This window comes from Salvelinus alpinus, chromosome 5, assembly GCF_045679555.1.
Source record: "Salvelinus alpinus chromosome 5, SLU_Salpinus.1, whole genome shotgun sequence".
Lineage (NCBI taxonomy): Eukaryota > Metazoa > Chordata > Actinopteri > Salmoniformes > Salmonidae > Salvelinus > Salvelinus alpinus.
Window position 1 is genome coordinate 93005561 of NC_092090.1, and position 27926 is coordinate 93033486.

General features: G+C 40.9%; 1 protein-coding gene across 2 annotated transcripts in view; it reads left to right on the plus strand.

Moving 5' to 3' along the window:
* LOC139577243 (glutamate receptor ionotropic, delta-2) overlaps positions 1-27926 on the plus strand; it is a 662466-nt gene that overhangs the window by 548312 nt on the left and 86228 nt on the right. For both annotated transcript variants that reach the window (XR_011675240.1, XM_071404217.1), the window contains exon 12: positions 19777-19915. Coding sequence is in view for 1 of the 2 variants with exons in the window: in XM_071404217.1 (XP_071260318.1) it covers positions 19777-19915 (139 nt within the window). In the remaining variant the exon portion in view is untranslated. The remainder of the gene's footprint in view (positions 1-19776; positions 19916-27926) is intronic.

The following is a 27926-nucleotide window of genomic DNA, read 5'->3' on the forward strand; positions in this document are numbered from 1 at the left end:
CTTCTTGCTAGCTTGTTAGCATAACAAATTACTAACTAGACATCTTACGACTTCATTAACAATGTCCATTGAGAACGTGCAATGACTATACCACTTAGCTAAGCTAAGAATGACGTGAATAATCAAGTCAACAAATGTTGGGTAGTTAGTTAGATAACATATACTGTAGCTAATATATGCCTAAGTTCCATATTTTCTGGCATTTTCCGCCAATTTTGGCAAATGTAGTAAGACATCCGGGAAGTTTTGGCATACTAACTATATCCATATTATGACCAATAAGCATACTACATACTCAGTTTACATCACAGATAGTTGTTAGTGTGGTTAAAACGAGTATTCGAACACAGCTTCTGTTTGGTGGTGACACACGGCAGCGGGAGGTGGGGGGGGTGGGGGGGTTGTGGATCAGCCACACCTGTCACACGACTAGTGTCAGAGTTGACATCGTATTTGTTTTACCTAATGGAGAGGAGGCATCCTCATCACTTCCTGTTTTGACACCACGGACGGCGTTCGCTGTAAACCCCAGGGTCAATACTAATTTCTTAAGGTATTAGGGCTCAGAAAATGATTTCGGGGTTTAGGGGTTTTGCCACAGTATGCTGTCTCACCACTGAAAGTACAGCATGGTTGGTATAATCTTGTGGCTGTATTTCACTCAGACTGTAGATAAAAATAGGTTTTTCAGACTGTAGAAAAGGCGTGATTCTAATGAATCAAAATGTAATTGAATATGCTCTACAAATGTAATTTGAATGATCAGGTGTCAATTTAATTATATATCTGTGTTTCATATGGAAGCAGTACGATTGAAGTACCACTCTGTCCAATTCCCAAGTAAGAGAGAAATGTCGGAGTAGCCTGGAGTTACTTCCAGATATTTCCTCCCTTTTTTATTCAAATCAAATCAGTCAAAGTGGGTTCTTCTCAGTCAAAGTGGGTTTGGAGATGGAGCAGGGGAATGTATGTGTTACCAAACAGATGAATAATGCATAGCATTATCCCCCCAACAATGGCAGGCTGAAATGGAACCTATGCCGCTGACGATTGTCAACCTCTCTCGGGGCGATAGTGACAGACAGAGATTCTACTGTAGGTGGACGTTATATAAGCCTGATTAGACATGCCATCCCAGACGTAGAATGGAAGGGAGGGATATGTCGGCTTTGGTGTTGACCCTTTGACCCAATCACATTTTTTTGAGCTGTGTCGTATTCATGCTGTACAGACATCCGCAGCCCACACGCAGATCTCCCGGTAGAGTCTGCTCTGTGACTGACTCACTGACTGACTGATTGGCTGGCTGGCTGGCTGGCTGGCTAGCTGGCTGACTGACTGACTGGCTGACTGGCTGACTAAATTACTGGTTGGCTGACTGACTGACTGACTGATTGGCTGGCTGGGTGGCTGGCTGGCTAGCTGGCTGGCTGACTGACTGTCTGACTGACTGAGACATGGACTGAGCGTTGCCTTACAGGTGTTGGGGTACCTTTTTTGTTATTTTCTAAGTCCAGAACAAAAGAGAGGTTGCTTGACAGCACCGAGTCTGATAGGGAGGCTGCTCTGAGAGGGATTGTAGTAACATACAGTATTTTTGTGTGGGGGCCAAATTTCATCAATACAGTGTGTTTCCTTCCAACTTCTTTCCAACCTTTAAGAACCACTGTGTTTCATGACTACTTCAGGACAGACAACTGCTGTTGACACAAACGAGACCTGATGATGAAATTATGAGAAACTAAAAGCCCAGAATGAATTTAGCTAGCCTTTGTCTTTGTCTCCATCCAGGGATGGAACCTCTGTACTAAAGGAGAAGTTAAATATTCGGTGACACCACTAAATTGAGCGTCTCATACAAAATAACCATCAGACTATGAGCTGAATGCGCTAGACTAAATGTTCAAGATCTAAATAGACACTGGCAGCAATTTTCTTGAAAAGGATCCTGTCTGTGTTGTGTCAGCATAAGATACAGCATCTGATATTTGTGTCGTCTTGACCCATACCATAATCCACATAAGAGGCTTTCACAGACCTCTACTCTGATCTTTGTGTAGTCTTGACCCATACCATAATCCACATAAGAGGCTTTCACAGACCTCTACTCTGATCTTTGTGTAGTCTTGACCCATACCATAATCCACATAAGAGGCTTTCACAGACCTCTACTCTGATCTTTGTGTAGTCTTGACCCATACCATAATCCACATAAGAGGCTTTCACAGACCTCTACTCTGATCTTTGTGTAGTCTTGACCCATACCATAATCCACATAAGAGGCATTCACAGACCTCTACTCTGATATTTGTGTCGTCTTGACCCATACCATAATCCACATAAGAGGCTTTCACAGACCTCTACTCTGATCTTTGTGTAGTCTTGACCCATACCATAATCCACATAAGAGGCTTTCACAGACCTCTACTCTGATCTTTGTGTAGTCTTGACCCATACCATGTATAAATTACCTATTGAAAAAAAACAACAACAAACTAACCAAACACAAAGCATTGACCTACATCAAATTGTATTGGTCAGAAACACATATTTAGCAGATGTTATTGTGGGTGTATTGAAATGCTTGTGTTCCTAGCTTCAAACAGTACAGTAGTACCTAACAAGTCACAACAATACACACACATCTAAAAGAAAATGGAATATATAAATATTAGGACGAGCAATGTCGGAGTGGCATAGACTAAAATAACGTAGAATATAATACAGTATGAGTAAAGCAGTATTTAAGCATTATTAAAGTGGCCAGTGATTCCATGTCTTTGTACAGTTGAAGTCGGAAGTTTCCATGCACCTCAGCCAAATACATTTAAACTCAGTTTTAAACAATTCCTGACATTTAATCCCAGTAAAAATTCCCTGTCTTAGGTCAGTTAGGATCACCACTTTATTTTAAGAATGTGAAATAATATTAGAGAGAATTATTTATTTCAGCTTTTATTTCTTTCATCACATTCCCAGTGGGTCAGAAATTTACATACACTCAATTAGCATTTTGTAGTATTGCCTTTAAATTGTTTAACTTGGGTCAAACATTTCGGGTAGCCTTCCACAAGCTTCCCACAATAAGTTGGGTGAATTTTGTTCCATTCCTCCTGACAGAGCTGGTGTAACTGAGTCAGGTTTGTAGGCCTCCTTGCTCGCACACGCTTTTTCAGTTCTGCCCACAAATTTTCTATAGGATTGAGGTCAGGGCTTTGTGATGGCCACTCCAATACCTTGACTTTGTTGCCCTTAAGCCATTTTGCCACAACTTTGGAAGTATGCTTGGGGTCATTGTCCATTTGGAAGACCCATTTGCGACCAAGCTTTAACTTCCTGACAGATGTCTTGAGATGTTGCTTCAAAATATCCACATAATTTTCCTTCCTCGTGATGCCATCTATTTTGTGAAGTGCACCAGTCCCTCCTGCAGCAAAGCACCCCCACAACATGATGCTGCCACCCCCGTGCTTCACGGTCGGGATGGTGTTCTTCGGCTTGCAAGCATCCCCCTTTTTCCTCCAAACAAAACAATGGTCATTATGGCCAAACAGTTCTATTTTTGATTCATCAGACCAGAGGCCTGTAATTTTCATCATAGGTACACTTCAACTATGACAGACAAAATGAGGAAAAAAAATCCAGAAAATCACATTGTAGGATTTTTAATGAATTTATTTGCAAATTATGGTGGAAAATAAGTATTTGGTCAATAACAAAAGTTTATCTCAATACTTTGTTATATACCCTTTTTAGGTTGGCAATGACAGAGGTCAAACGTTTTCTGTAAGTCTTCACAAGGTTTTCACACACTGTTGCTGGTATTTTGGCCCATTCCTCCATGCAGATCTCCTCTAGAGCAGTGATGTTTTGGGGCTGTTGCTGGGCAACACGGACTTTCAACTCCCTCCAAAGATTTTCTATGGGGTTGAGATCTGGAGACTGGCTAGGCCACTCCAGGACCTTGAAATGCTTCTTACGAAGCCACTCCTTCGTTGCCCGGGCGGTGTGTTTGGGATCATTGTCATGCTGAAAGACCCAGCCACGTTTCATCTTCAATGCCCTTGCTGATGGAAGGAGGTTTTCACTCAAAATCTCACGATACATGGCCCCATTCATTCTTTCCTTTACACGGATCAGTCGTCCTGGTCCCTTTCAGAAAAACAGCCCCAAAGCATGATGTTTCCACCCCCATGCTTCACAGTAGGTATGGTGTTCTTTGGATGCAACTCAGCATTCTTTGTACTCCAAACACGACGAGTTGAGTTTTTACCAAAAAGTTCTATTTTGGTTTCATCTGACCATATGACATTCTCCCAATCTTCTTCTGGATCATCCAAATGCTCTCTAGCAAACTTCAGACGGGCCTGGACATGTACTGGCTTAAGCAGGGGGACACGTCTGGCACTGCAGGATTTGAGTCCCTGGCGGCGTAGTGTGTTACTGATGGTAGGCTTTGTTACTTTGGTCCCAGCTCTCTGCAGGTCATTCACTAGGTCCCCCCGTGTGGTTCTGGGATTTTTGCTCACCGTTCTTGTGATCATTTTGACCCCACGGGGTGAGATCTTGCGTGGAGCCCCAGATCGAGGGAGATTATCAGTGGTCTTGCATGTCTTCCATTTCCTAATAATTGCTCCCACAGTTGATTTCTTCAAACCAAGCTGCTTACCTATTGCAGATTCAGTCTTCCCAGCCTGGTGCAGGTCTACAATTTTGTTTCTGGTGTCCTTTGACAACTCTTTGGTCTTGGCCATAGTGGAGTTTGGAGTGTGACTGTTTGAGGTTGTGGACAGGTGTCTTTTATACTGATAACAAGTTCAAACAGGTGCCATTAATACAGGTAATGAGTGGAGGACAGAGGAGCCTCTTAAAGAAGAAGTTACAGGTCTGTGAGAGACAGAAATCTTGCTGGTTTGTAGGTGACCAAATACTTATTTTCCACCATAATTGGCAAATAAATTCATTAAAAATCCTACAATGTGATTTTCTGGATTTTTTTCCCTCATTTTGTCTGTCATAGTTGAAGTGTACCTATGATGAAAATTACAGGCCTCTCTCATCTTTTTAAGTGGGAGAACTTGCACAATTGGTGGCTGACTAAATACTTTTTTGCCCCACTGTAAATTGCTCCCAAGGATGAACCAGACTTGTGGAGGTCTACAATTTTCTTTCTGAGGTCTTGGCTGATTTCTTTTTATTTTCCCATGATATGAAGCAAAGAGGCACTGAGTTGGAAGGTAGGCCTTGAAATACATCCACAGGTACACCTCCAATTGACTCAAACGATGTCAAATTGCCTATCAGAAGCTTCTAAAGCCATGACATAATTTTCTGAAATTTTCCAAGCTGTTTAAAGGCACAGTCAACTTAGAGTATGTAAACTTCTGACCTACTGGAATTGTGATACAGTGAATTATAAGTGAAATAATCTGTCTGTAAACAATTGTTGGAAAAATTACTTGTGTCATGCACAAAGTAGATGTCCTAACCGACTTGCCAAAACTATAGTTTGTTAACAAGACATTTGTAGAGTGGTTGAAAAATGAGTTTTAATGACTCCAACCTAAGTGTATGTAAACTTCCCACTTCAACTGTATATACGGCTGGTCACTTTAAGGTGCAGGGTTGAGTAACCAGGTGGTAGCTGACTAGTGATGGCTATTTAACAGTCTGATGGCTTAAGGATAGAAGCTGTTTTTCATTCTCTTGGTCCCTCTCTGACCTTGGGATGCAAACCAAATTTCTTCATCCTCCTGAGGTTGAAGAGGCACAGTTGCACCTTCTTCACCACACTGTCTGTGTGGGTGGACCATTTGAGATTGTCAGTGATGTGTACGCCGAGGAACTTGACACTTTCCACTGCGGTCCCATCAATATGGAAAAGGGGGATACCTAGTCAGTTGTACAATTGAATGCATTCAACTTAAATGTGTCTTCCGCATTTAACCCAACCCCTCTGAATCAGAGAGGTGCGGGGGGCTGCCATAATAGACATCCACGTCTTCGGCGCCCGGGGAACAGTGGGTTAACTGCCTTGCTCAGGGGCAGAATGGCAGATTTTTACTGCCAGTCACATCCGCTTTGTTTACACACACTACCACCACCACCACCACCACCAAGTCATATCCTTAGAAATAGTCATTTTGCTATTGCCAGTCCATCCATTATGGCGTCATTGACTTGAGTAAAGAGGCCAATTCTACTCATTCTAGTTCTATGGTCATATCAAACCATTTGTCTTAGAAAACAACGCAAATGCTTTGCTTGGTATTTCTTTTGCATTTTAAATATGGGTCCTCAGCAGTGTAATCTACACTCAGTTGGACCCCCCTTTGCCTCCAGAACAGCCTGAATTATTAGGGGTATGGAAAGAATTCCCCATTCCATTACACCACCGCCACCAGCCTGTACCGTAGACACCAGGCCATGGTCTCATGCTGCTTAAGGCAAATCCTGACTCTGCCATCAGCATGATGCAACAGTACCTTATCCACAACAGCCTTATCGACAGCGGCAAAACTGGGTCTGAATCTCCCCATTGTTATAAAGCCTGAAATTATAAAAAAATATTTGATTGATTACCAAGTAATTAAGCTGGAAGGATTCGCTAATTCTGTTATTTTCTCCTTTCAACATCAGAGGGATTTTGATGCTGTGATTCAAAAAGAAAATGAGTGTTTTCCATAGAATTGTGATCCCGGGAGTTTATCTTCCGCCTCCACATGCGGCATCCAGACAGGGTTAGAATCACACCAGCTCCCTTTACTAAAGACAGCCATGCTAAAGACAGCCTTACTAAAGACAGCCATGCTAAAGACAGCCTTACTAAAGACAGCCATGCTAAAGACAGCCGTGCTAAAGACAGCCATTCTAAAGACAGCCTTACTAAAGACAGCCATGCTAAATACAGCCATGCTAAATACAGCCATGCTAAAGACAGCCTTGCTAAAGACAGCCATGCTAAAGACAGCCTTACTAAAGACAGCCATGCTAAAGACAGCCTTACTAAAGACAGCCATGCTAAAGACAGCCTTATTAAAGACAGCCGTGCTAAAGACAGCCATGCTAAAGACAGCCGTGCTAAAGACAGCCTTACTAAAGACAGCCATGCTAAAGACAGCCTTATTAAAGACAGCCGTGCTAAAGACAGCCATGCTAAAGACAGCCGTGCTAAAGACAGCCGTGCTAAAGACAGCCGTGCTAAATACAGCCATGCTAAAGACAGCCATGCTAAAGACAGCCTTGCTAAAGACAGCCTTACTAAAGACAGCCATGCTAAAGACAGCCGTGCTAAAGACAACCATGCTAAAGACAGCCATGCTAAAGACAGCCTTACTAAAGACAGCCATGCTAAAGACAGCCTTACTAAAGACAGCCATGCTAAAGACAGCCATGCTAAAGACAGCCATGCTAAAGACAGCCATACTAAAGACAGCCATGCTAAAGACAGCCATGCTAAAGACAGCCTTACTAAAGACAGCCATGCTAAAGACAGCCTTACTAAAGACAGCCTTACTAAAGACAGCCATGCTAAAGACAGCCATGCTAAAGACAGCCGTGCTAAAGACAGCCGTGCTAAAAACAGCCGTGCTAAAGACAGACATGCTAAAGACAGCCGTGCTAAAGACAGCCTTACTAAAGACAGCCATGCTAAAGACAGCCATGCTAAAGACAGCCATGCTAAAGACAGCCTTACTAAAGACAGCCATGCTAAAGACAGCCATGCTAAAGACAGCCATGCTAAAGACAGCCATGCTAAAGACAGCCATACTAAAGACAGCCATGCTAAAGACAGCCATGCTAAAGACAGCCATGCTAAAGACAGCCTTACTAAAGACAGCCTTACTAAAGACAGCCATGCTAAAGACAGCCATGCTAAATACAGCCGTGCTAAAGACAGCCGTGCTAAAGACAGCCGTGCTAAAAACAGCCGTGCTAAAGACAGCCATGCTAAAGACAGCCGTGCTAAAGACAGCCTTACGAAAGACAGCCATGCTAAAGACAGCCATGCTAAAGACAGCCATGCTAAAGACAGCCTTACTAAAGACAGCCATGCTAAAGACAGCCTTACTAAAGACAGCCATGCTAAAGACAGCCATGCTAAAGACAGCCTTACTAAAGACAGCCATGCTTAAAGACTGCCATGCTAAAGACAGCCATGCTAAAGACAGCCATGCTAAAGACAGCCTTACTAGAGACATCCTTACTAAAGGAAAATCATGTCAGGAACGTGACAATGTTCTTGGACTCAAACACTCCTTTTAGCGACACATTACTCGTTAGATTCATGTGAAATATAACTATTTCCTGTCTGTTCCTGGAAGTAGTGCGATGTAATTTTCTCTCATATGTTCATGGAATCAAGCAATCAAAAAGTTGTGAAAATGTCAGGAAGTGTGTTAGACAGTTATACAGTGAGCCCTGCAGGTATAACACATTATATTTTCTCGAGCTCCAGTATCCATACAGTGGAATCGATAATACAGTATATGGGAAGATTAGGCCTGGCTTCCTCCTATGACCATCAACTGTTTCAGGAAAGGTTTCATTCACCAAAGGTTAGGACAGATGAGCGACTGCAAGCTCGAAAATATATTCAAGGAGTTGCTGTTCCAATTATGTTCCTAACTTGAGAAGGCTTAAGACGTTATCAGTGGTGAAACCATAGACATATAATGAATAGAATGGGCTTGGAACCTCTGACCCTGAAGATTTGACTGCTAAACTTGAATGGAGATACCCTGTCTATTCATACTATTTCTAGGGGTGAAACATTAACTCTGTTCCTTCCATGTGAAATTAGTCTAATATTTCCCCAGACTGCATTGCAGAGACTAACTCTAGATGAAAGTGTCTCAATTGGAAATCCAAGTATTGAATCATTTGAATTTCAATCATTTTATTCGTTCTCAATGTCAAATTGAGTTGACTTTCACATATGAGACTGGTTTACTGCAGATCAAGCTGGGTGAAAGAGGGCCATTTGAATATGTATATTTGAATATTTATTTTTAAGTATGTCTGTTAGAATATGCCAAATAAAATAAAATGTTATCGGTCGCATACACATATTTTTCAGATGTTATCGCAGGTGCTGCGAAATGCTTATGATTCTAGCTCCAACAGTGCAGTAATAATAACAATACAAAATAATACACACAAATCCCAAAACTTCAAACAAAGGAATTAAGAAATATCAAGACAGGTAATGTCAGACTCCTAATTATACATATATACTGTATGTATATGATGGTGTGTATAGACAGTATGGACAGTATATGAATAGAAAAAGTGTGTACAGCGATAGTTATATAGGACGACTCCCTGATGTATCTCTGGAAGGAGATCCTCGTTCTGAGCTCGTCTACTTTATTATCCAGGGACTGAACATTAGAGAGTAATATGCTCGGAAGCGGTGGATGGTATGCATGCCTCCTGAGTCGAACTAAAAACCCACTCCGTATTCCTCTTCTCCGCCGACGGCGTCTAAGAGCAGCCCCTGGGATGAGGGAAATTTCCTCGGAATCAGGAAAGTCACATTTCTGGTCGAAATGCAGTTGAGTGATCGCCAATCTAATATCCGGTTATTTTCGGCTGAAATAATAATGCAAGAAACATTCTGAGGAAATAATGCAAGAAATAAAATCTCTCTCTCTATATATATACTGCAAAGTTGGATAGGAGCTAGGAACAGGGCAACTATGTCTGTCAGCGCCATCTTGCTACTTCTGTTGAGTATGTCTGTTTATGTGAGTTTCTCTGGCTGTCTGTTGATTGGAGATGTCGAGTCAGTCATGTTGTGAACATGGCTCATTATGATAGTAGGGTGTGCATCCCAATTGACACCCTATTCCCTATATAGTGCACTACTTTTAACATAGCCCTATTGGCCCTGGTCAAAAAGTAGTGCACTCTAAATAAAATAGGGTGCCATTTGGGATACATCCTAGCTCCGATGCTGAAGCTGAGATGCTCTCCGTCCTTTATGCTCTTCCAGAGTCACACGTCGAGATGAGACACGTCTGAGCAATGCATGAATGAGTATCATAATTCAGTTGTAATGTGATCACACTGTTTACCCCAGCTATATTTTTGTTATATGTGTGTTTGTGTGTGTGTGGGGTGGGGTGGGGGGGCATTCTTGTGTGTGTTTAGTTGTGTGAGTTTGTTTTGCGGGAGCTCTTAGCTGTGTGTGTTTAGTTGTGTGAGTTTCTCTTGCGGGAGCTCTTAGCTGTGTGTGTTTAGTTGTGGGAGTTTGTTTTGTGGGAGCTCTTAGCTGTGTGTGTTGTGTGAATTTGTTTCTTAGCTGTGTGTGCGGAAGCCCATGTCTCCTCCATTATATTGAGAACTGCTTCTTCATTCACCTCCAGTCATACTATACAGTGGCTTGCGAAAGTATTCACCCCCCTTGGCCATTTTCCTATTTTGTTGCCTTACAACCTGGAATTAAAATAGATTTTTGGGGGGTTTGTATCATTTGATTTACACAACATGCCTACCACTTTGAAGATGCAAAATATTTTTTGGTGTGAAACAAACAAGAAATAAGACAAAAAAAACAGAAAACTTGAGCGTGCATAACTATTCACCCCCCCCAAAGTCAATACTTTGTAGAGCCACATTTTGCAGCAATTACAGCTGCAAGTGTCTTGGGGTATGTTTCTATAAGCTTGGCACATCTAGCCACTGGGATTTTTGAAAAACCATTCTTCAAGGCTAAACTGCTCCAACTCCTTCAAATTGGATGGGTTCTGTTGGTGTACAGCAATCTTTAAGTCATACCACAGATTCTCAATTTGATTGAGGTCTGGACTTTGACTAGGCCATTCCAAGACATTTAAATGTTTTCCCTTAAACCACTCAAGTGTTGCTTTAGCAGTATTCTTAGAGTCATTGTCCTGCTGGAAGTTGAACTCCGTCCCAGTCTCAAATCTCTGGAAGACTGAAACAGGTTTCCCTCAAGAATTTCCCTGTATTTAGCGCCATCCATCATTCCTTCAATTCTGACCAGTTTCCCAGTCCCTGCCGATGAAAAACATCCCCACAGCATGATGCTGCCACCACCATGCTTCACTGTGGGGATGGTGTTCTCGGGGTGATGAGAGGTGTTGGATTTGCGCCAGACATAGAGTTTTCCTTGTTGGCCAAAAGGCTCAATTTTAGTCTCATCTGACCAGAGTACCTTCTTCCATATGTTTGGGGAGTCTCCCACATGCCTTTTGGCGAGCACCAAACATGTTTGCTTATTTTTTTCTTTAAGCAATGGCTTTTTTCTGGCCACCCTTCCGTAAAGCCCAGCTCTTTGGAGTGTACAAAGTGGTCCTATGGACAGATACTCCAATCTCCGCTATGGAGCTTTGCAGCTCCTTCAGGGTTATCTTTGGTCTCTTTGTTGCCTCTCTGATTAATGCCCTCCTTGCCTGGTCGTGAGTTTTGGTGGGCGGCCCTCTCTTAGCAGGTCTGTTGTGGTACCATATTCTTTAAATTTTTTATAATGGATTTAATGGTGCTCTGTAGGATGTTCAAAGTTTCAGATATTTTTTTATAACCCAACCCTGATCTGTACTTCTCCACAACTTTGTCCCTGACCTGTTTGGAGAGCTCCTTGGTCTTCATGGTGCCGCTTGCTTGGTGGTGCCCCTTGCTTAGTGGTGTTGCAGACTCTGGGGCCTTTCAGAACAGGTGTATATCAACTGAGATCATGTGACAGATCATGTGACACTTGGATTTAACTAATTATTTAACTAATAATGTGACTTCTGAAGGTAATTGGTTGCACAAGATCTTATTTATGGGCTTCATAGCGAACACAGCACTTTTCCGTTTTTTATTTTGTGGAATTTTTTCACTTCATCAATTTGGACAATTTTGTGTATGTCCATTGCATGAAGTCCAAATACAAATCAATTTAAATTACAGGTTGTAATGCAGCAAAATAAGAAAAACGTCAAGGGGGATTAATACTTTTGCAAGGCACTGTATAAAGTACATTCAGAAAGTATTCAGACCCCTTCCCTTTTTCCAAATTTTGTTACGTTACAGCCTCATTCTAAAATTGATTAAATAAAACATTTCCCTAATCAATTTGCACACATTACACTGATAATGATAAAACAAAAACAGGTTTTTAGATTTTCTTTTGAAAAATGTATAAAATAATAATACAATTAAAAAAAAACTTATTTACCTCAGTATATATGCTATAAGACTCGAAATTGAGCTCAGGTGCGTCCTGTTTCCATTGATCATCCTTGAGATGTTTCTACAACTTGATTGGATTCCACCTGTGGTAAATTCAATAGATTGGACATGATTTGGAAAGGCATACAACTTTCTATATAATGTCCCACAGTTGACAGTGCATGCCAGAGCAAAAACCAAGCCAGGAGGTCGAAGGAATTCTCCATAGAGCTCCGAGATACGATAGTGTCGAGGAACAGATCTGGGGATGGGTACCAAAACATTAATGCATCATTAAACGTCCCCAAGAACACAATGCCATACTTTCCGAATGTCAGTGTTTAGACATGACTTGTATCACAGAGCAGTGCCAGGAAATCATTTGATGGCTTTCAAATTGATTTGCCCCTGATACCATCTCTGAGGAGGCAGGTTATCTTTTAAAAAAGGAATTTGCTTTACAGGGTGCTAAAATGGTTTCTCAGTGAATGAGACAAGAAAGCACCTTGCCGTCGCGATGTGGTGTGAATTGAACAAGCATATATTACTAAACAACATTCATTTCCTTTCTTCGGCACATTACTTCCTGAGGTCGGTGAATCTGATGAGAGTAATAACTCTTGGGGCCTAGCGATGCTGTGACACATTTATCGAGGAATAGATTACCTCACATATGAATGGCTGCCACAACATTCAAACAGGCTAATTCCACAACATTCATCCCCTCCTCACTACGTACAGCCAGGCCCAACCGCGATGAGAGCGATAGCTATTTGTTTAGATCAAAGGTGAAACCGGACATTATCATAATGTGAACAAGTACTACAGCATGTTCAGTAGTATAATAATGAAATATAGCTTTTTTTGTCGGTCCTTGGTAATACATGTAATACCTATTATAGTACTCAATCTTAGACACACAGAGGCCGACACACAACCACACGCATAAACCCACTTGACAATAATGTAGCGCCATGGAAAAGAGGTAATCCTGGCGCAGGATGAGGTGCTGCTTCCACTGCAGATTATACAGATTCGATAGCTCCCTTTGGCGACTGTGGTTGTGTCCCATTGTTATTGGCACTCTCGATTCTCGTGCTGGGAAATCCTTGTGCTTCCGTCCTGGCAGATCACCTCTGACTCCTCCTTTATTCTTTATTTCTTTATTTAGATGATTTACCACAGTTGAAATGTCCAGGGTGGCTGCGTGGTGAGATAGCACTTTGAGAGCGAGAACCGGGCTTCAAGCGTAAACTGTATGCAAATTGATGGCATTATTTGGCAGCTAGCCTCATAATGGGATACTTGATGGGTTGAATAAATTGCAATCACACAGAACCCGCCGGTTTGGCTCGGTGCCAGGAAAATAAAGGTGACATGCAGAGGAAGTCCCCAGCTAGGCCGGCGTGTTTTCCTTAAGTTATTTTATCACCAGGGCACTCTTGAAAAGAAAGTAAATAAATAAATAAACCTAACAGCACTCATCAGGAACTACAATCTCAGGCTCTCCAGGTGCCTCTGAGATTTAAAGCTTTACAAGGTAACTACTATAAACCTTTGAATGTTCTGCACCAGTAGCATTAATGCATTTTTTTTTTTTTAAGTTGACTTTAACTGCTGAGTGTCAGAATTGGAGAGGGAAGATATTTGCTGTGTCAAAGCAACCAGTGCTTGTATATTTTATTAATGTTCCATTCTATTATGCTCTGTTCCTGCTAATTTCGCTCAAAGCAGAACTAAGGCAAACAGCACAGTGAGAGATCATTATTTTTTTTGACTTGCATAAAACCTAATAGTAAGAGGTGTTTTCTCTTTATGAGGCTAACTTTTCTGTTAAACATAAAACTATTACGAAAGTTTGTGTATACAGTAACAGCATCAGTGATATTGTGTAGTGTCGATGTGGTTGTCACATATACGTGAGAAGCAGAGGAATTGTATAAGAATCATTCTTTCCATGGCAGATGTCAAGTGCAGATAGAGTTGCAAAGGGAGGGTATATTACTGGAAACTTTAGAAGTCTACCAGTAAACTTCCAGAATTTTGGTAACTTTCAAGTTTTGGGGGGGGATTTTATAAAATTACTTGTAGTGGTCATTTTGGGTTACTTCATATTATCACACGTCTGTAATTATCTCACTTCGTATTATCACATGTCTGTAATTATCTCACTTCATATTATCACATATATTATCACATATTATCACACGTATATTTATTTGACTACATTTACTATTGTAAATGTTTTGGCGCCAAACCGGTGGCAGTTGTGAAAAACAGTAAATAGTTGGAATAGTTACAGAGTTAATTGAAAGTAATGACATTGTTGACTAGATGCTTTCTTCATGAATCTTCTCTGGAACCATATGCTCTATCCACTAGAAACTCATGGACAATATACACACAGATACTATATATGAATAAAAAAAATATATTTTTTTATTCAAGTATAAATTACCACAGTTACCATAGATTGCCATAGATTACCTATTAATTACCAAAATTATAGAAGATTCCGGTAACTTTGATAAATTACTGGTAGTTTTGCAACCCTAGGTGAACACAAGTACTTTCGCATACATGTAGTAAGGGAAACTATTAACACCCTCCTTTACCTTAGCCTCCTGATTGTTTTAGCAATTCTACTGAATGACAATCACACTCATAAATGTTACATTACAGGAGGCAATATCATGTTAACAAATGCTTCTGAAAAAAAGCCTGTCTATGACAAGTTATGAGGTCCTACCTACCACAATGATAATCATCCCTGAGATGGCACTGTGGTGTTCCAGTCCTGAACAATATGACTACTGATGTAGTGTTGAGGTGTTCCAGTCCTGAACACTATGACTACTAATGTAGTGTTGTGGTGTTCCAGTCCCTGAACAATGTGTCTACTGAGGTCGTGTTGTGGTGTTCCAGTCCCTGAACAATGTGTCTACTGAGGTCGTGTTGTGGTGTTCCAGTCCCTGAACAATGTGTCTACTGAGGTCGTGTTAGGTGTTGAGAGGCAGGGCTCAGCCAGCAGCAGGCTCTGCATCAATCGGCTCACTGACCTTGGACAGATTTGCCTTTTCTTCCCCTCCAGTCAGGAGCAGAATGGTGTCTCCGGTCAGAGTTAGGAGCAGAATGGTGTCTCCGGTCAGAGTTAGGAGCAGAATGGTGTCTCCGGTCAGAGTTAGGAGCAGAATGGTGTCTCCGGTCAGAGTTAGGAGCAGAATGGTGTCTCCGGTCAGAGTTAGGAGCAGAATGGTGTCTCCGGTCAGAGTTAGGAGCAGAATGGTGTCTCCGGTCAGAGTTAGGAGCAGAATGGTGTCTCCGGTCAGAGTTAGGAGCATAATGGCCTTCCCAGTCACCTTTAGATATATTTACAAGCATTCCAACAGCCATGAAGGGCTCTTCACAGTGTTTCATGGCTTTTCCCCTTTGATTGGAAATCCACTTTGGGATGAGTGTCCTGTCTGCACTGTCAGGACCGTGCGGCTGACCTTAAAGGATGCTTTTTAGTGGGATGTGAACTCCTTGACTGGCATAGTGATCACCTGACCGTCATAAAACAGCCATTCTCCTTGGACTCACTTTGGGAAAATATTTTCCAATCTAGCTCTGTGTACTATGAGGTAAAAGCAGGAAGGGTAATGGTGTTGCCTGGGCAAAAATGTTGAAGCCTTAGGAGCATGACTTTGATCGCCGCCTCCACTGTGTTTTAGGTTGGAGCTGAGTTTAACAAAGCACCCTACGTGTTCTCATTATTTCTCTCTTTCTCTATACAGATGTATACTGTTTACAGAATGAATTGTTTGAATCTATGTGCATGTATATGCATGGAGAGAGAGAGAGACCTGGGAGGAGTAGCATTGGCTCTAACCTGGCTGGAAATCAAAGGCAGACAAGGAGAACCTGGTGAAAATGGAGCAGCTGATTTGCTGTTCATAGCAGGGTGGCTTTGAACCGAGACGCAGGACTCTCCGATAAAAGTTTCATTACACTCTGGCTCATTTTCGAAAGATCAACATCCTATGACTGCGTCCTCCTGCCATAGCAATCTCTCTCTCCCTGGCAGGCCTTAGCTCTCCCCTGAAGTTATCTATTTTCTCGCTCACACTGAGAATCCACCAAATAGTCTCCCTCGCTGTTATAATCCCCACCCAGCCGAGGATGAGCTGTCCGTCTGGGTTTTATTCAAGCTAATGTAATGGACAAGCATATCTGCACCCTTTTGCCATGTGAACATAAGGGGCTTTTACGTGAGACCGTTATGATCCCAGTGGATTGCATTCACATCGATTCCCTACGTGGGACAGTGACCGTTTTGCTGTCCTATTTGAACCCCATCAGTCTGGCTATAGTGGCTGTAGCTATAGTAACACACACTGTTTACAAATCGCCTAGCCATATCAAATGGTATGCTAGCTTGCTGATTAGCTAGCTAAACAGACTTGAGACGAACTCAACATAGCAATCCGGAATTGGTTTTATTTCGAACACTATTACATCACACATGGACATTGTTATGCAAAAAGGTGAGCAGCATGCCAATCGCTGGTATTATCCATCCAACCCCAATCCATTGTTATGGCTTTGTCTAGGTAACAAATGCTTCATACTCAAAAGCTCTAAAAAGCAGTCTCTAGCAGATTGATCCACATCCCTTTTTCCTAACGTGACAGCCCCTACTGGAGGGGACTTCTGTGATTTATGACTGTATATGTTACTGTCTAGATATGGTTCATGATTCCTTTAGTGTATGTCAGAAATGATGAACGGGTTCCATTGAATGTATCATATTGTGTCCCACCAAAATGGAAACAAGAGGATATGAATAGCATTCAGGAGAAAATGGAGCAAGATCTTCAGGAGACCATGGGAGCAAGATCTTCAGGAGACCATGGGAGCATGATATTCAGGGGACTATGGGAGCATGCTCTTCAGGGGACTATGAGAGCATGATGTTCAGGGGACTATGGGAGCATGATCTTCAGGGGACTATGGGAGCATGATTTTCAGGGGACTATGGGAGCATGATCTTCAGGGGACTATGGCAGCATGATCTTCAGGGGAATATGAGAGCATGATGTTCAGGGGACTATGGGAGCATGATCTTCAGGGGACTATGGGAGCATGATCTTCAGGAGACCATGGGAGCATGCTCTTCAGGGGACTATGAGAGCATGATGTTCAGGGGACTATGGGAGCATGATTTTCAGGGGACTATGGGAGCATGATCTTCAGGGGACTATGGCAGCATGATCTTCAGGGGACTATGGGAGCATGATGTTCAGGGGACTATGGGAGCATGATCTTCAGGGGACTATGGGAGCATGATCTTCAGGGGACTATGGGAGCATGATGTTCAGGGGACTATGGGAGCATGATCTTCAGGGGACTATGGGAGCATGATGTTCAGGGGACTATGGGAGCATGATGTTCAGGGGACTATGGGAGCATGATTTTCAGGGGACTATGGGAGCATGATGTTCAGGGGACTATGGGAGCATGATCTTCAGGGGACTATGGGAGCATGATCTTCAGGGGACTATGAGAGCATGATCTTCAGGGGACTATGGGAGCATGATGTTCAGGGGACTATGGGAGCATGATGTTCAGGGGACTATGGGAGCATGATTTTCAGGGGACTATGGGAGCATGATCTTCAGGGGACTATGGGAGCATGATCTTCAGGGGACTATGAGAGCATGATCTTCAGGGGACTATGGGAGCATGATGTTCAGGGGACTATGGGAGCATGATGTTCAGGGGACTATGGGAGCATGATTTTCAGGGGACTATGGGAGCATGATCTTCAGGGGACTATGAGAGCATGATCTTCAGGGGACTATGAGAGCATGATGTTCAGGGGACTATGGGAGCATGATCTTCAGGGGACTATGGGAGCATGATCTTCGGGGGACTATGGGAGCATGATCTTCAAGGGACTATGGGAGCATGATCTTCAGGGGACTATGGGAGCATGATCTTCAGGGGACTATGGGAGCATGATTTTCAGGGGACTATGGGAGCATGGTCTTCAGGAGACTATGGGAGTGTGATATTCAGAGGACTGGGAGCATGATCTCCAGGGGACATTTGGAAAATAATGAATGGGTGTGAAGACAGCATATGGGCGTGATATAGAATATGTTGCCTTTTGAATACATATGACACCTTCTTAGTATAGGTACGGTTCTGGGATATTGCTGTGAAAAGTCCTGAATTATATGAATAAAGACCTCCTTCTTTCATACTATTCCCCATATAATGTCAATATTTTTGTAAAGTAAAAAACATGAGCTGGGGCACACCAATAATTTTTTTGAGTGTGGAGGTGAACTATAAACTATAAAAATAAAGAGAGTCGCACACTCCCAGTAATTTATTGGGTAAATTACCAATGTTTCGGCATCACTGTGCCTTCTTCAGGGTCAGAATATTGTAGTCAAGAACACCCAAAAGGAAAAACCCAAAGCATGTTTTTTATCAAGGAAGAGACATGATAAGGAACTTCACTTTGTGGGCCTTCTCTTTTCTAACTACAAAACAATCACATGTGTCGTATGAAAACCAAACATACAGTCACAGCACAGAAGAACATTTCAACTATTATTGTTCATTGAACAATATTGAACAATATTTAAACAATATTGTTCATTGAACAATAATACACAATACAATAACTGAAATATACAGACAAGATAAAGTTAACATAGACAGGGGTATTATGAGCCAGAAGAGAATGTACATTTGTCAAAAGTATTTTTGTAAGTACTGTTTTTTTGTTTTTACATGACTAAGAAACTTCACCATGATGTTTGTTCTATTTTAAATACATTAAAGAGGGGTTTGTTCTCCTCCCCAACTTCATCTTATGAATAAAGAATATTCCAAGAAAAAAGCAAACTACGAAAATGAAAATTGGGGTACATTTAAGAATATTTAAACTACTCTACAATAGCAACAACATTTAAACAGAACACACACAGCCTTCAGGCAATAGGAGCTCATGTCAACTGAACATTTCCTTCATAAGACAGATAAACCCAGAGGACGGCCCTGGATAGAGTGGGTGTCAAATATTTTATTAAGTCTTTGCTGAAGGGATTGAAATGCCTGGCACTTATTCCACATGCGAGCACAATGATCTGCGAGCTACAAGGATAAATGAGGCTAATTTTGAACAGGCTTCAATAAAGGCGAGGCTTCAGCTCTACAGATCCATCATGGAGCTGGGGCTGTCTTTTCTAGGCAGAGACTCCCCTCTCCCTCCCCTCCAGCGTCAGGGAAAGGTTTTGCATCAATACAGAGAAGAAAACAGATGTGCTTTAGCCCTGTTTGAGCTGCCTGGCTGAGGAAATACTCACTCTACATACAGCACACATCTGTTTCCTTATGAAAATGTGAAGAATGGAAGAAAACAGAGTTGGAAAATAATTGTATACAGTCCACTTGCGCTGGAAAGTCTGACTTGAATGTATATTGTCTTGTGTGTGAAAAGTGAAATATCTTCCCTTGTGGAAAAAGTTAATTATGCACATCCATACCTGACATTTGGCTGACATTAACATCTTGTCTCTGTTGTCCTGGTCTTATTTTCAGGTGGTGAAGTTCCGTATACCACCCTGGCCACGAGGATGATGATGGGGGTATGGTGGCTCTTTGCTCTAATCGTCATCTCCTCCTACACGGCCAACCTGGCTGCCTTCCTCACCATCACCCGCATCGAGAACTCTATCCAGTAAGTAGCACACCACTACTCCGGGTTGAACTTTCCCCCAGGTACAGATCTAGGATCAGCTTCCCCAATCCTAACCTTAACCATTAGTGGCGGAAATTATAAACTGACCCCAGATCAGCATTAAAGGGCAACTTCATCCTATACCCACACCACCTCTGTCTTCATCATTGAGTGAAAACTGTCACACAGTACCAGACATATTTTACAGGCCAGGGTTGTTAAAATAAGAAGGGACGATATTTGTTTCAACATTTAAATGGGACTAGACTATTGGTTAATGTGGTTTCTTCAACCCACATGCTAATTATGTTACATTATGTTACCTTGATGTTGGATACATTTCCATTCAGGATCTGTTATGTTGGATACATTTCCATTCAGGATCTGTTATGTTGGATACATTTCCATTTAGGATCTGTTATGTTGGATACATTTCCATTCAGGATCTGTTATGTTGGATACATTTCCATTTAGGATCTGTTATGTTGGATACATTTCCATTTAGGATCTGTTATGTTGGATACATTTCCATTCAGGAACTGTTATGTTGGATACATTTCCATTTAGGATCTGTTATGTTGGATACATTTCCATTCAGGATCTGTTATGTTGGATACATTTCCATTCAGGATCTGTTATGTTGGATACATTTCCATTCAGGATCTGTTATGTTAGATACATTTCCATTCAGGAACTGTTATGTTGGATACATTTCCATTCAGGAACTGTTATGTTGGATACATTTCCATTCAGGATCTGTTATGTTGGATACATTTCCATTCAGGATCTGTTATGTTGGATACATTTCCATTCAGGATCTGTTATGTTGGATACATTTCCATTCAGGATCTGTTATGTTGGATACATTTCCATTCAGGATCTGTTATGTTGGATACATTTCCATTCAGGATCTGTTATGTTGGATACATTTCCATTCAGGATCTGTTATGTTGGATACATTTCCATTTAGGATCTGTTTTGTTGGATACATTTCCATTCAGGATCTGTTATGTTGGATACATTTCCATTCAGGATCTGTTATGTTGGATACATTTCCATTCAGGATCTGTTATGTTGGATACATTTCCATTCAGGGAACTGTTATGTTGGATACATTTCCATTCAGGATCTGTTATGTTGGAAACATTTCCATTCAGGAACTGTTATGTTGGATACATTTGTGGGTATTGTCACGCTCGTCGTCTAGGTGGAAATGACCGGACCAAGGTGCAGCGTGGTTAGCGTACATTTTCCTTTATTTATGTAAATGTCGGCAACAAAACAAGAAACAAAGAAACGACCGTGAAGCTTACTAGGGCTATAGTGCCACTAACAAAGATAACTACCTACTTTATACAAAGGAAAAAGGCTGCCTAAGTATGATTCCCAATCAGAGACAACGATAGACAGCTGTCCCTGATTGAGAACCATAACTGGCCAAAACACAGAAACAAACAACATAGAATGCCCACCCCAAATCACACCCTGACCTAACCAAATAGAGAAATAAAACGGCTCTCTAAGGTCAGGGCGTGACAGGTATAGTACATATTACATGTTTGTGAAATTGAAATTCAACTCAGCACCTGTGTGTGTGTGTGTTCTCTGGCTTACTATCAATCTGTCAGACCTGTGCTGGTCTCCAGGGCACAGACACACACTGATGCACAAGACATGTACACATACAATAGATTTACCTTTACCCAGGCATACACACACACACACACACACACACACATACACACACACACATATACACATTCACACACCACACAGGACCTCACACTGCAGTTGACAGAGTGTGTATATAAATGAATCCCTGTGGGAATATTCAGCCGTCCCACTGGACACAGACATCAGTTCAAGGTTTAGTTTTGATTTACATTTGGTTGAGATGTCAACTATCTTGAATTCAGCGTAAAATCAACGAAAAATGCAAATCCAATCCGTTTTCCAGGTTGATTCAGTGTCATCATCACACTCTTCTCTCTGTATAAACCAGGCAGCCTGCTGTTTTTGGAAAGATGGAGCGTCTGTCATCTCCCCCTCCAGGGGCCAGTGAGGTCCTACGTTTTTTTTTGAGTGTGACACAAATCAGATCTATCATCCTGCAGGTGACGTCACCTGTGGCGGGTAACTGTTTTCCGAGGACTCCATGGAGGACTCTATGGTGATTTAGGAAGACTAAACTTAGTGCACTGTGCAACGCTAAAAGACTAGAGTTGACCTGGGGGAGTGTGTGTGAGTCAACAGTTAGCAGCACTCCTCAACCTCCCACGCATGTCTTTAGTAAGCATTTAGTAAACCTTCTCTCTTTTCGTCGTCTCGTCGTCATGACGCATAAATCCCCACCGCTCATTGGGCTTATCAGATTCCAGAATGCCTAGCAGTGATATAGTTAATTGTGCTTTGCAAGAAAATCTAATCTCGCTGCTCGATCTCACACACACACACAGAGAGAGAGAGAGAGAGAGAGAGAGAGAGGGGGGGGGGAGAGAGAGAGAGAGATTTATTTTTCTACTTGCATGAGATGTCATTAATGAGTCCTTCTCAGATTGCTCCGTTCTACTTCTATGCAGCTAATTAGGATTTCCATAAATTTCAATGTATTATCTTTAATGTGTAGACTCTTCTGGGGTCATTACTGGAATAATTAGAGCCTAAATTCCACACCCAGGGGCCTGTTGTTTTAAAGAGGAGGGATGTGCTGCCTCAGTCAGGAATCCTTGCAAGATTTATGTAATGTGCTTTGAGGGGGGGGGGGGGGGGACTGTGATTTTGTAATTAGATGGTCTGTGATCTGATAAAAGTTTGATTACCATTTCACCGAGTTTGGGAAGTGGAGCTCTCGCATCTCTACCCTCTTTGGTCCTCATTCACATTTCAATCTATCTCTATCTACAGAGAGGGGGCTCTATAGGAAGGAGCCATATAGATTGTCTTAATAGCTATTTGCTCTGGCATCTCAGTATAGATCATTGAGTCAGTGAAGCTGAATGGCTTGGCACAGTGACAAGAAAAAATAGACATATATTTAAGTAATTATACTCTGAGGTAGGGCTGTGGCGGTCATGAAATTTTGTCGGCCGGTGATTATCAAGCAAATAACTGCCGGTCTCATTAATTAATTAAAATAAACACTGAGGAGGACCTTTGGAACGTCCACATTTTAAAAAGTATAATAAATCCATTTAATATAGCCTTACACCATCACAGGAAATCCATTATATATTTTAGACGGGTCGAAAGATACATAATGTAGTCTATGTAGTCTATTTCAGAAGAACAGAATAGCATACTCTTGAGTTGTCCTTATGTTAGGTCCTGATCTGGCTATGCCATAATATCGCTGTGGCCTACACCAGTTCATTTAGCGGACAAGATTTGCTTATAATTCCGTGGCATTATTTCTTATTATTATATTGTATGAAGAATACAATTGAACATAGCTAAAGAATATAGAAAGGCTATTCTGTGTTGAGAGGTTAACTATATGCTTAATTTAGAGTTATTTATGCAACTTTAGTTGTGATACAAACGTTGGGCTATGTGTTTAGATTTTTAATACATTCTAAGGGTGCATGATATGACTCTAATGATGATTTGAAAAAAGTTGCATTGAAGGCATGACCTCTGATTTGTTTTTTTTGCGCAGGCTGCACACACTTCATCAGTCTCTCATTTACAATTATACAAGCACTTGATAATATTCTCACCAGGCCTCGAATTTCTCATCGGCATTCCCCTTGTGTGGCCATAATGCCCCCTAAGAAATCCATGACTTTGCAGTCAAAGTGGCATTTGTGCCCTTAAGCTGATTATAATCATTGTAATTCCCTTCTCCCAACTGCCTTGCTCCGAAGCACCTCTCACTCACATACATGGCTCTCTCAGATATCTCAATTCTTATTAGCCAATGCCCATCACTTGATCGTGTCCTTCTCGCAGCTAAGTAGGCTACAAGTGAAGACAGAAACATCAGAGACGCAACTGCAAGGCGCATATTGAAGATGTTAGAGGAACTGGCCACGTTTACTTTTTGTCAGCCAACAAGATGAGTAACGAACAGCAAAAAGCAGTAGCCTATGTCAATCTACTATCCCCCATAGTACAAACGTTGACATATTCTATTGGTCAACTTCGTCTTCCGTGCAAGAAACAAATATTCCAAACATATGCTGAACAGTTGTGGGATGCTATAGATCCCAAATTAATACAACCACTAGCATAAAAAAACATTTAATAGCAATGAGGCTGATGCAACAGATCAGAAAGTTTAGCTAAAACATTTTTTAAACTATTAGGCTGTGGTGGAAAATGTACACAATTGTCATACTTGAGTAAAAGGTAAGATACCTTAATTACTCAATTAAAAGTGAAAGTCACCCAGTAAAATACTACTTGAGTAAAAGTCAAAAAGTATTTGGATTTAAATATACTTAATTATCAAAAGTAAATGTAATTGCTCAAAAGTAAAAGTATAAATCATTTAAAATTCCTTATCCTCTAACGAGTCACAAGCCCAGATCCGGGATCCCCCCCATCAAAAAAGCTGACTAGCATAGCCTAGCCTAAAGCCACAGGGATATCATATAATAAAATGTTCATGAAATCACAAGTCCAAGACACCAAATGAAAGATACACATCTTGTGAATCCAGCCATCATTTCTGATTTTTAAAATGTTTTACAGGGAAGACACAATATGTATTTCTATTAGCTAACCACCATAGCAAAAGACACAACTTTTTTTCCACCATTTTTTTCCTGCATAGGTAGCTATCACAAATTCGACCAAATAAAGATTTAAATAGTCACTAACCAAGAAACAACTTCATCAGATGACAGTCTGATAACATATTTATTGTATAGCATATGTTTTGTTCGAAAAATGTGCATATTTCAGGTATAAATCATAGTTTTACATTGCAGCCACCATCACAACTCTCACCAAAGCAACTAGAATAACTACAGAGAGCAACGTGAATTACCTAAATACTCATCATAAAACATTTATGAAAATACACAGCGTACAGCAAATGAAAGACAAAGATCTTGTGAATCCAGCCAATATTTCAGATTCTTTAAGTGTTTTACAGCGAAAACACAATTTAGCATTATATTAGCTTACTACAATAGCCAACCACACAGCAGCATTGATTCATGCACGTTAGCGATAGCGAATAAACCAGCAAAAGATATAAATTTTTTCACTAACCTTCTCAAAACTTCATCAGATGACAGTCCTATAACATCATACTACACAATACATATATTGTTTCTTCGAAAATGTGCATATTTAGCGGCACAAATCGTGGTTATACAATGAGAATAGTAGCCAAGCTGCCAACAAAATGTCGGGAGAAATCTTGGGAGAGGCACCTAATCTAATCAATAACTAATCATAAACTTGACTAAAAAATACAGGTTGGACAGCAAATGAAAGATACATTAGTTCTTAATGCAACCGCTGTGTTAGATTTTTAAAATTAACGTTACTACGACATACAGCGTGCGCTAAAGCGAGACCGCACCGAAATTAATGGCGGAATAATAGTTTTACATTTTTCAACAGAACAACAAATTAACATCATAAATAGTTCTTACTTTTTGATGAGCTTCCATCAGAATCTTGTGCAAGTGGTCCTTTGTCCAGAATCATCGTTGCTCGGTTGTAGATTGTCGTCTTCAACTTAGGAATTAGCAGCAAACATTAGCTATGTGGCCCAGACGTGCCCAACTCTTCATAACGCAGCACAAAGAAATATCAGAAAATCGCAATATACTGATATAAACTGATATAACTCGGTTTAAAATAACTACATTATGATGTCTTTAACACCTATATCGAATAAAATCAGAGCCGGATATATCTAAGGCCTATAACGAGAGCTTTTCAGAATGCCATCCTGAGGTCTGTCTTGTGCCATGACGAACGTTGAAAAGAGCGCACCCCCGGTTCCAAGAGCCTTTATATGGCCTCAGATCTGCCTAGCAACACCATTCCAATTCTCACTGCTTACTGACATCTAGGGGAAATCGTTTGCAGTGCATGTCGACTCATAGATTACATGCAATTTAATAAACTGACCCTGGAACAGAGCATCGATTTCAGATTTCTCACTTCCTGACAGGAAGTTAGCTGCAACTTGAGTTCTGTTTTACTCACAGATATAATTCAAACGGTTTTAGAAACTAGAGAGTGTTTCTATCCAATAGAGTGTTTCTATCCAATAGTAATAATAATATGCATATTGTACGAGCAAGAATTGAGTACGAGGCAGTTTAATTTGGGACCGAATTTTTACAAAGTCGAAATGGCGCCCCCCTATTGACAAGAAGATAATTATATTAAGCAAATCAGATGGCAAAATTTTTATTGTTTTTTTTTAATTTACGGATAGCCAGGGGCACACTCCAACACTCCAACATCATTTACAAACAAAGCATTTGTGTTCAGTGAGTCCGCCAGATCAGAGGCAGTAGGGATGACCAGGGATGTTCTCTTGATAAGTGTGTGAATTGGACCATTTTCCTGTCCTGCTAAGCATTCAAAATGTAATGAGTACTGTCAGGGAAAATTTATGGAGTAAAAAGTACATTATTTTATTCAGGAATATAGTGAAGTAAAAGTTGTCAAAAATATAAATAGTAAAGTACAGATGGACTAAAAAACGACTTAAGTAGTACTTTAAAGTATTTTTACTGAAGTAATTTACACCACTGCTATTAGGCTATTTCTTCACATTATAAGCGCAACAGTGCACACAAGGCAGTAGGCTATAAGCGTGAATGTTCCAAAATGCAATCAATTATTGGGAAAACACTGTTCTCAAAAGTGACCGCAAATGCATTAATGCATGTAATGCTTTATTATGAAGGTGCATTTTTATGGTGAAAATTATCTTCCCCAAACTTGAAACTCAAACGCGACCTATGTATCCCATTTATTCTCTACACCGATTGTAAAGCGGATTAATATGCTTAATTTTTATATGTTATTTGGCCACTTTAGTTGTGATACAAACCTTATCTAAACATATAGGCCTATGGGCTAGGCTACATGACTATGATTTGAAAAAGTCGCAAAAGAAAAAAGTCACACGCTGTTTCTTGCCCTACTGTACACCCTGGGCATCATTCACAAGTGATAGTACATCATTCACAAGTGATAGTGCATCATTCACAAGTGATAGTGCATCATTCACAAGTGATAGTACATCATTCACAAGTGATAGTGCATCATTCACAAGTGATAGTGCATCATTCACAAGTGATAGTACATCATTCACAAGTGATAGTGCATCATTCACAAGTGATAGTGCATCATTCGCAAGTGATAGTGCATCATTCACAAGTGATAGTACATCATTCACAAGTGATAGTGCATCATTCACAAGTGATAGTGCATCATTCACAAGTGATAGTGCATCATTCACAAGTGATAGTACATCATTCACAAGTGATAGGGCATCATTCACAAGTGATAGGGCATCATTCACAAGCGATAGTACATCATTCACAAGCGATAGTGCATCATTCACAAGTGATAGTGCATCATTCACAAGTGATAGTACATCATTCACAAGTGATAGTACATCATTCACAAGCGATAGTACATCATTCACAAGCGATAGTGCATCATTCACAAGTGATAGTGCATCATTCACAAGTGATAGTGCATCATTCACAAGTGATAGTGCATCATTCACAAGTGATAGTGCATCATTCACAAGTGATAGTACATCATTTACAAGTGATAGTGCATCATTCACAAGTGATAGTACATCATTCACAAGTGATAATACATCATTCACAAGTGATAGTACATCATTCACAAGTGATAGTGCATCATTCACAAGTGATAGTGCATCATTCACAAGTGATAGTGCATCATTCACAAGTGATAGTACATCATTCACAAGTGATATGGCATCATTCACAAGTGATAGTGCATCATTCACAAGTGATAGTGCATCATTCACAAGTGATAGTGCATCATTCACAAGTGA